The 10,000-nt window shown below is 38.6% G+C and overlaps 1 protein-coding gene across 1 annotated transcript in view; it reads right to left on the minus strand.

Annotated features, from left to right (window-relative positions):
- The window catches only part of LOC145401592 (cartilage oligomeric matrix protein-like), an 80,313-nt gene that overhangs the window by 47,480 nt on the left and 22,833 nt on the right, over positions 1–10,000 (minus strand). Inside the window, exons 8-11 of the mRNA XM_080273785.1 lie at positions 9,339–9,426; positions 7,405–7,588; positions 6,922–7,159; positions 5,441–5,830 (exon numbers count right to left, since the gene is read on the minus strand). Of these exons, the coding sequence (XP_080129911.1) occupies positions 5,441–5,830; positions 6,922–7,159; positions 7,405–7,588; positions 9,339–9,426 (900 nt within the window). The remainder of the gene's footprint in view (positions 1–5,440; positions 5,831–6,921; positions 7,160–7,404; positions 7,589–9,338; positions 9,427–10,000) is intronic.

Below are 10,000 nucleotides of genomic sequence, written 5' to 3' on the forward strand. Positions count from 1 at the left end.
ATGGTGGTGGTGATGATAGTAGAAGTGATGATGGTAGTAGTGGAGATGGCAGAGACAATATTAAACGATTTACTTTTGGATATGGCTGGTTAACATCCCTTTGTATGTTATTTATGCAGAGTATGGCGATACTGGAAGGATTTATGTAACACAGAAGAGGACAGTAAGGTGTAATAAACAAAATAAATCGCTTAGGAAAAGGTGTTAGGGAGCTTTAGGCAGAGTATGGCGATACTGGAAGGATTTATGTAACACAGAAGAGGACAGTAAGGTGTAATAAACAAAATAAATCGCTTAGGAAAAGGTGTTAGGGAGCTTTATGCAGAGTATGGCGATATTGGAAGGATTTATGTAACACAGAAGAGGACAGTAAGGTGTAATAAACAAAATAAATCGCTTAGGAAAAGGTGTTAGGGAGCTTTAGGCAGAGTATGGCGATACTGGAAGGATTTATGTAACACAGAAGAGGACAGTAAGGTGTAATAAACAAAATAAATCGCTTAGGAAAAGGTGTTAGGGAGCTTTATGCAGAGTATGGCGATATTGGAAGGATTTATGTAACACTGAAGAGGACAGTAAGGTGTAATAAACTAAATAAATCGCTTAGGAAAAGGTGTTAGGGAGCTTTATGCAGAGTATGGCGATATTGGAAGGATTTATGTAACACAGAAGAGGACAGTAAGGTGTAATAAACAAAATAAATCGCTTAGGAAAAGGTGTTAGGGAGCTTTATGCAGAGTATGGCGATATTGGAAGGATTTATGTAACACAGAAGAGGACAGTAAGGTGTAATAAACAAAATAAATCGCTTAGGAAAAGGTGTTAGGGAGCTTTATGCAGAGTATGGCGATACTGGAAGGATTAATGTAACACAGAAGAGGACAGTAAGGTGCAATAAACAAAATAAATCGCTTAGGAAAAGGTGTTAGGGAGCTTTATGCAGAGTATGGCGATACTGGAAGGATTTATGTAACACAGAAGAGGACAGTAAGGTGTAATAAACAAAATAAATCGCTTAGGAAAAGGTGTTAGGGAGCTTTATGCAGAGTATGGCGATACTGGAAGGATTTATGTAACACAGAAGAGGACAGTAAGGTGTAATAAACAAAATAAATCGCTTAGGAAAAGGTGTTAGGGAGCTTTATGCAGAGTATGGCGATATTGGAAGGATTTATGTAACACAGAAGAGGACAGTAAGGTGTAATAAACAAAATAAATCGCTTAGGAAAAGGTGTTAGGGAGCTTTAGGCAGAGTATGGCGATACTGGAAGGATTTATGTAACACAGAAGAGGACAGTAAGGTGTAATAAACAAAATAAATCGCTTAGGAAAAGGTGTTAGGGAGCTTTATGCAGAGTATGGCGATATTGGAAGGATTTATGTAACAGAAGAGGACAGTAAGGTGTAATAAACAAAATAAATCGCTTAGGAAAAGGTGTTAGGGAGCTTTATGCAGAGTATGGCGATACTGGAAGGATTTATGTAACACAGAAGAGGACAGTAAGGTGTAATAAACAAAATAAATCGCTTAGGAAAAGGTGTTAGGGAGCTTTATGCGGAGTATGGCGATACTGGAAGGATTTATGTAACACAGAAGAGGACAGTAAGGTGTAATAAACAAAATAAATCGCTTAGGAAAAGGTGTTAGGGAGCTTTATGCAGAGTATGGCGATATTGGAAGGATTTATGTAACACTGAAGAGGACAGTAAGGTGTAATAAACTAAATAAATCGCTTAGGAAAAGGTGTTAGGGAGCTTTATGCAGAGTATGGCGATATTGGAAGGATTTATGTAACACAGAAGAGGACAGTAAGGTGTAATAAACAAAATAAATCGCTTAGGAAAAGGTGTTAGGGAGCTTTATGCAGAGTATGGCGATATTGGAAGGATTTATGTAACACAGAAGAGGACAGTAAGGTGTAATAAACAAAATAAATCGCTTAGGAAAAGGTGTTAGGGAGCTTTATGCAGAGTATGGCGATACTGGAAGGATTAATGTAACACAGAAGAGGACAGTAAGGTGCAATAAACAAAATAAATCGCTTAGGAAAAGGTGTTAGGGAGCTTTATGCAGAGTATGGCGATACTGGAAGGATTTATGTAACACAGAAGAGGACAGTAAGGTGTAATAAACAAAATAAATCGCTTAGGAAAAGGTGTTAGGGAGCTTTATGCAGAGTATGGCGATACTGGAAGGATTTATGTAACACAGAAGAGGACAGTAAGGTGTAATAAACAAAATAAATCGCTTAGGAAAAGGTGTTAGGGAGCTTTATGCAGAGTATGGCGATATTGGAAGGATTTATGTAACACTGAAGAGGACAGTAAGGTGTAATAAACTAAATAAATCGCTTAGGAAAAGGTGTTAGGGAGCTTTATGCAGAGTATGGCGATATTGGAAGGATTTATGTAACACAGAAGAGGACAGAAAGGTGTAATAAACAAAATAAATCGCTTAGGAAAAGGTGTTAGGGAGCTTTATGCAGAGTATGGCGATATTGGAAGGATTTATGTAACACAGAAGAGGACAGTAAGGTGTAATAAACAAAATAAATCGCTTAGGAAAAGGTGTTAGGGAGCTTTATGCAGAGTATGGCGATATTGGAAGGATTTATGTAACACAGAAGAGGACAGTAAGGTGTAATAAACTAAATAAATCGCTTAGGAAAAGGTGTTAGGGAGCTTTAGGCAGAGTATGGCGATATTGGAAGGATTTATATAACACAGAAGAGGACAGTAAGGTGTAATAAACAAAATAAATCGCTCAGGAAAAGGTGTTAGGGAGCTTTAGGCAGAGTATGGCGATATTGGAAGGATTTATGTAACACAGAAGAGGACAGTAAGGTGTAATAAACAAAATAAATCGCTTAGGAAAAGTGTTAGGGAGCTTTATGCAGAGTATGGCGATATTGGAAGGATTTATGTAACACAGAAGAGGACAGTAAGGTGTAATAAACAAAATAAATCGCTTAGGAAAAGGTGTTAGGGAGCTTTATGCAGAGTATGGCGATATTGGAAGGATTTATGTAACACAGAAGAGGACAGTAAGGTGTAATAAACAAAATAAATCGCTTAGGAAAAGGTGTTAGGGAGCTTTATGCAGAGTATGGCGATATTGGAAGGATTTATGTAACACAGAAGAGGACAGTAAGGTGTAATAAACAAAATAATCGCTTAGGAAAAGGTGTTAGGGAGCTTTATGCAGAGTATGGCGATATTGGAAGGATTTATGTAACACAGAAGAGGACAGTAAGGTGCAATAAACAAAATAAATCGCTTAGGAAAAGGTGTTAGGGAGCTTTATGCAGAGTATGGCGATATTGGAAGGATTTATGTAACACAGAAGACGACAGTAAGGTGTAATAAACAAAATAAATCACTTAGGAAAAGGTGTTAGGGAGCTTTATGCAGAGTATGGCGATATTGGAAGGATTTGTGTAACGCAGAGGACAGTAAGGTGTAATAAACAAAATAAATCGCTTAGGAAAAAGTGTTAGGGAACTTCCTTACCTGACAAGTGGGAGGCAGACCCCAAAATTTTGACGATGATTCTCTCTCTCTCTCTCTCTCTCTCTCTCTCTCTCCACCCATAATTGTAATTCATACATAAATATGATTTTGCATGTAACTATATTTCGCGAAAGCTAATTTTGTGTCTGGAGGTCAAATATCTGCGTAAGACAAGGGCTTGAGAGAGAGAGAGAGAGAGAGAGAGAGAGAGAGAGAGAGAGAGAGAGAGAGAGAGAGAGAGAGAATTACTGCATGTCTTGGTCACAACGCACGCGGATTAATGGCTAAGAGAGAGAGAGAGAGAGAGAGAGAGAGAGAGAGAGAGAGAGAGAGAGCTAATCACGGCATATCGCCACAGTATGCAGTCCTGTCTCAAATAATTCTGTTCACAAGAAAGGTTAAGAAAAACGTTATTATATTTCTGTTTTTAGTCTACGTCTGTCCTTAACAAGAGAAGAAAGTGAATAATAATAATAATAATAAAACAACACACTCAAAATCTCTCTCTCTCTCGATCTATCTCTAGCCAGACGCCGTATTCCCGTAAGGGGTGGCCGTTTGTCTTTGAGTTAGTTGTTTTACGGGGAGGGGCACTAACCCTCCACCAACCCACTTGTTGACACGTAGGGAACACGTATGGGTTGGTTATATGGTTACCACCCAGCGTTGTAAGTAGCTTCCCGGCTTACAGACTCACCTCATAATGATTTCACTGATCTGTCTCTCGCAAGGCACACAGAATGGCTAGGTAGAAGGAAGGACCTACTTAGTACAGTGTTACTAATGAAAAAAAATGAAAAAGAGAAGGGAAAGACAAATTATTTATATGATTCATGGTTTTACTCTCAATGTTGTTGTTATTTTAGTTTTCTTCCTAAAATTTGTAGTTCTGCATGAGGTAATAATAATAATAATAATAATAATAATAATAATAATAATAATAATAACAGGCATATAAAGAAATGAAAAGTAAGAGAAGAACGATTCCAAATATTTCGTCCACTGTTTGAATATGCAAAGGGAATGCAATATGGTTTCCACACAGATACTATACCTCAAATACTGCTGTGCAAAATGTAATATCCTTTTTGAATCAAACATACAGCTGGTGACACATGAACCTGGGACAGTGTTTGTGTGAAGCGGAGGTCTAGCTACAATTTCAGATGTTCATGCATTACGGTTACTTCGCTTCAGCTAATGTATGACACTTTCCGTTCATTCATGTCGGTGCCGCCAACAAACATGCGATTATGCAAGGCTGTCAAGTGTACCAAAGGCTACACCTCTGCTACACATTGATGCTGTACCAGAAATATTGTCAAATGTACCTCAGTGACATACGGGCCAGCCTCAGTGCATGCCCAGCCTCAAAGAACTAAGATAATATTCACAAGTCACTCTGATGATCTTCATAAAAAGGATTCGGTACTCCATTGCGGATGCTAGTAATAATAGTCACTTTGTTGTGCGTAATTTGCCGGTGAGAAGTCTTCCTCTGATATCTGTTGGGCATCTTCCTCGATAAAGTTGTCGTACACTATGTCTGATGTCTGCTGTGTGTATGAATGTGGGTTAAAATTATCATCATCATCATCATCGTCATCATCTGAAGTCTGCTGTGTGTATGCATCGGGAAGGAAGTCATCATCATCAGTTATTTGCGATGCCTGTTGTGTGTATGAGTCTGGGCTGAAGTCATCATCGTCAGTTATTTGTGATGTCTGTTGCGTGTATGCATCGGGATTGAAGTCATCATCGTCAGTTATTTGTGATGTCTGTTGCGTGTATGCATCGGGATTGAAGTCATCATCGTCAGTTATTTGCGATGTCTGTTGCGTGTATGCATCGGGATTGAAGTCATCATCGTCAGTTATTTGCGATGTCTGTTGTGTATATAATTCCTGGTTAAAATCATCATCATCATCACCTGCTATATGCGATGTCTGCTGTGTGTATGTATCTGAGGCAAAATCACCATCTGGCATTTGGGAAGTCTGCTGTGGATGTTCGACTTGTGCATTAAAATCACCACCTGCTGTGTCTGGCATCTGCTGTGTATGCAAATTCTGGCTCTGTGCGACGTAACGATTGGCATCATTCACTCTACCAGAATCTTCAGGGAAATTAATCGGCCTTCCACTCACACCAGCATCCTCGGACTCAATGGCAGCATCGGGGATAAAAGGTCGTCCATGTTCACCATAGGAGCTGGTGGTGTTCTCTGGGTCCTGGAGTTCATCGGCTAAAGTTATGTTGGCCTGAAGTTTGTCCTGAAGTATACGTGGCAGCTCGTCAAAGACAGTATCAGGAACGTCTTCTGTCAATGGAAATATAAAACGTAAGTAAGAAAGTGCCCAGTTTTTTCACTGCTCACCATCTCACTTAAAACATTGTCAGGATTGTTGTGAATGCGAACTATACCGTGGAAGTTTACCAGTTCATTTAATTCACAGTCAGGAAAGTCTTCTGTCAATTAACAACAAATCATAACTGACCAGGAAACCACAAAAATGTTTCAAGGTATACCATCTCATTCAACACACAGTCAAGAGTGTTGTGAATGGAAAACGAAAGTGTAATTGACGAAGAAAGTACCCCAAAATGTTTTAAGGCTCACATAGCTCACTTATCATATTATCAGGAACGCCTTCAGTCAAACAGATAAATAAATAAAAACGTCATTAATATGGAGAGCATTCAAAATATTGTGAGGATTATGAACCTATTGAACACATTTTCAGGAACTCCCTCAGTTAATGGATAGTATCGTCTATCTGACAGGGAAGGCAGCTAAAATATGGCAAGGTTACCAGTGCATTTAACACATTGACAGGAACTCTTTTTACAGGTGGCAAATGAGGAAAACAATGAGAATGTTGTGAAGCTTAACATCAATCGGGAAAGAAGGAGGGTGTAGAGGAAGGATGAAGTGACGAGGAAGTACATTTCAGGAGGTGGACTAAGTGTTGAGACAGCACTTTGTGGGGAGAGAGAAAATAACAAATATCCACAACACCCAGTACTACAAATCAGTGAAGTGGTATTGTCTCGTACTACTATTATGCAATTTAAGTCCAAATCAATACATATTTTTGCCCCTGTCAGAGATTTATCTTGAGCCTTGAAGAGTCTCCAAGTAGATTAAGGTTAAACAAAGAGTATCCTTCCATTTTGAATGTTGTGTGATGAATGAAATAGTTTGGAGATAGCCAGAATAAATTAAAAAGTCATTTATCTGAAAGAGATCAACACAATAAGGAGAACTTAGATTTATTACACAGGAGAGGGAGGGAGAGGGAGAGTTGGGTGTGGCATGGGAGGGTATCAGTATTTTGACGAGAGATGAGGTCTGTCTGAGGTGTGTGTGTGTGTGTGTGTGTGTGTGTGTGTGTGTGTGTGTATCCTTACCCTCACAGCGAGCGATGAGGTCTGACCACACAATCCGTCGCTGGGAGAAACAAAGAACGCCCAATGCTCCGCCGCTCAGCTTCTTGTCATAGATGTTACCCGAGTCGACAAAGAGAGTGTTTCCTTCATACAGACGCAGGCGAATGAGTCCAATCTTGGGTCGGTGCAGCAGACGCCAGCGGTATGGTGTCCGGGGCTTCCATCCGATGTTCCTTTGGTCCTGCCACAGAAGCGTCACCTGGAACATAAGGCCACAGCAACTCAGTAACAAAGTAGCATAATGCCACAGATCGAATTAGCAGACATCTGTGGTATGGTGTTGGGGGTTCCGCCTGTCGTTCCATCAGTCCTGCCACACCAACGTTACTATAACTATAGGAACATTGTAACAGTAGTACAGTGATAGCAATATGTGTGTGTTACCTGGTTCGGTGTTGCAGTGTGTGTGTTACCTGGTTTGGTGTTGCAGTGTGTGTGTGTTACCTGGTTTGGTGTGGTGCCAGTGTGCCACAACGCGTTCCTGAGCCATGTGCCTGGTCCTGTTTCTGACACCACCGCCTTCATGTGCACGCCAGCCTGTGCAGTGGCCACGAACGGTGAGTCTTCCCAGTATTTTTGATGCGTGCGTTTCCACATCACTGTATAAAAATGGCTGCTGTCTTGGTACCTGGGAATAAATACAGCAATTGTACACAAATATATACTTTTTTTTTTTTTTTTTTTAACGCAAGGAAGAAGGAACCAACTGTCAGGCGCGCTCAAATCGTTCCCGCCAAGAAAAAACGTAAACAAGATAACAGCGCGCCAAATTCAAAATCCGATCCTTTGAAATCAAGTGTTTGGAGACAGAAGGGTGTTTTTGGAATACACTGCGACTCTCTCTCTCTCTCTCTCTCTCTCTCTCTCAAGAAAAAAAAAAAAAAGATGGCTATGAGGCTGGATTTTCTTCTTCTTCCTGTGTATTACTATTTTTTTTTTCTCTTGCTGGTAAATACACCTGACGAAGACAAAATTTTCTTGTGGATAAATACTCTTGTTTTGATGCCATGTACTCTTCCTGCTCCCTAACACTTTTTCCTGAGCGATTTATTTTCTCCCTAACACATTTGCTTGAGTGATTTATTTTTCTCCCTAACACCTTTTCCTGAGCGATTTATTTTCTCCCTAACACCTTTTCCTGAGCGATTCATTTTCTCCCTAACACATTTTCCTGAGCGATTTATTTTCTCCCTAACACCTTTTCCTGAGCGATTTATTTTGCTTCTTGCACCCTATTGTCCTCTTCTGTGTTACATAAATCCTTCCAATATCGCCATACTCTGCATAAATAGCATACGAAAGGATATTAACCAGCCATATCCATAAATAAATCGCTAAGGAAGAGGTGTTAGGGAGCGTCCTTACCAGGCAAGAATATATGAAAATAAGTAAATCTCGTAGGGTAAGGAAGCTCCTAACACCTCTTCCTTAGCGATTTATTTTTGGATATGGCTGGTTAACATCCCTTTGCACCTTTTCCTTAGCGATTTATTTTTTGGATATGGCTGGGTAACATCTCCAGACACGGTGAAGAGGCATGATAAGATAGAATGTCAGAGGGAGGGAGGGAGGGAGGAGGGGGGAGGGAAGGGGAGGAGGAGATGGAGGGAGGGAGAGAAGGAGGAAGTGGAGGAAAGTATGGACAAAACGTGAGCAACAATAAGAAAACGCTAAGGACACGGAGCCAATAATAATAATGATGATGATAATGATGATGATAATAATAATAATAATAATAATAATAATAATAATAATAATAAAATAATGATACTACTACTACTACTACTACTACTACTACTAATAATAATAATAATAATAATGATAATAATAATAATAATGAATAATAATGATAATAATAATAATAATAATAATAATAATAATAATAATAATAATAATAATAATAATAATAATAATAATAATAAATAACACGACTACTACTACTGTTATTACTACTACTACTACTACTAATAATAATAATAATAACAGAGCCAAATTCGTTCATTTCCAGATTCCCACACAATGCGTTTAAAGCATGGAGATCATAGGCAGAGGGAAATACAGACAGACAGAGACGGTTCCAGAGCTGACAAGTTGCGAAGATGAAGGACTGGGAGAATCAAATCACCCACAGAGACCCAGAATAAATTAATAAAGCAAAATAAAATCAGTAAGGAATAAAACAGAGACACAGGACTCAAAAAAAATAAAACAGAGACACAGGACTTAAGCAAAATAAAACAGAAGCACAGGACTCACAAATAAAATTAAACAGAGACACAGGACTTTAAATAAAACAGACACACAGGACTCACAAATAAAATCAAACACAGACACAGGACTTAGAATAAAACACACACACAGGACTCAAAAACAAATACCCAAACACGAAGCCTATGTAGTCGTCATCCGTCGCCACTTCCACAAACATCGTGCCTTCGAAATCAACGCCACCGAATTTTTGGCTACCTGGAAGTGAAAAAAAAAGAAGTATTATTATATATGACAATTTTGGCAACATGGAAATAAAGAAAAAAGTATTATTATATATGAAAATTTTGGCCACCTAGAGGTAAAAAAAAAAAAAAAAACGCATGATAATATATGACAATTTTTGCTGCCTGGAAATACAATTGAAAAAATCATTATAGTATATGACATTTCTGGCTATATGGAAGTATAGAGAGAGAGAGAGAGAGTGAGAGAGAGAGAACATTATATATGAAACTTTTGGCAGACATCGCTGGACTATATTTCAACATTCAAACATCAACGGATTTTTTTAAACATTCAAACATCAACGGACTATTTTTAAACATTCAAACATCAACGGACTATATTTAAACATTCAAACATCAACGGACTATTTTTAAACATTCAAACATCAACGGACTATTTTTAAACATTCAAACATCAACGGACTATTTTTAAACATTCAAACATCAACGGACTATTTTTGAACATTTGAATTTCACCAACGTTCATTCTAACCAAGTAACTTAATTTTATCTGTTAAAAAATATCGCTAACTTAAATGGCTATA

This window comes from Coenobita brevimanus, chromosome 56, assembly GCF_032717465.1.
Source record: "Coenobita brevimanus isolate Jiangsu-jjx chromosome 56, ASM3271746v2, whole genome shotgun sequence".
Classification (NCBI taxonomy): Eukaryota; Metazoa; Arthropoda; class Malacostraca; order Decapoda; family Coenobitidae; genus Coenobita; species Coenobita brevimanus.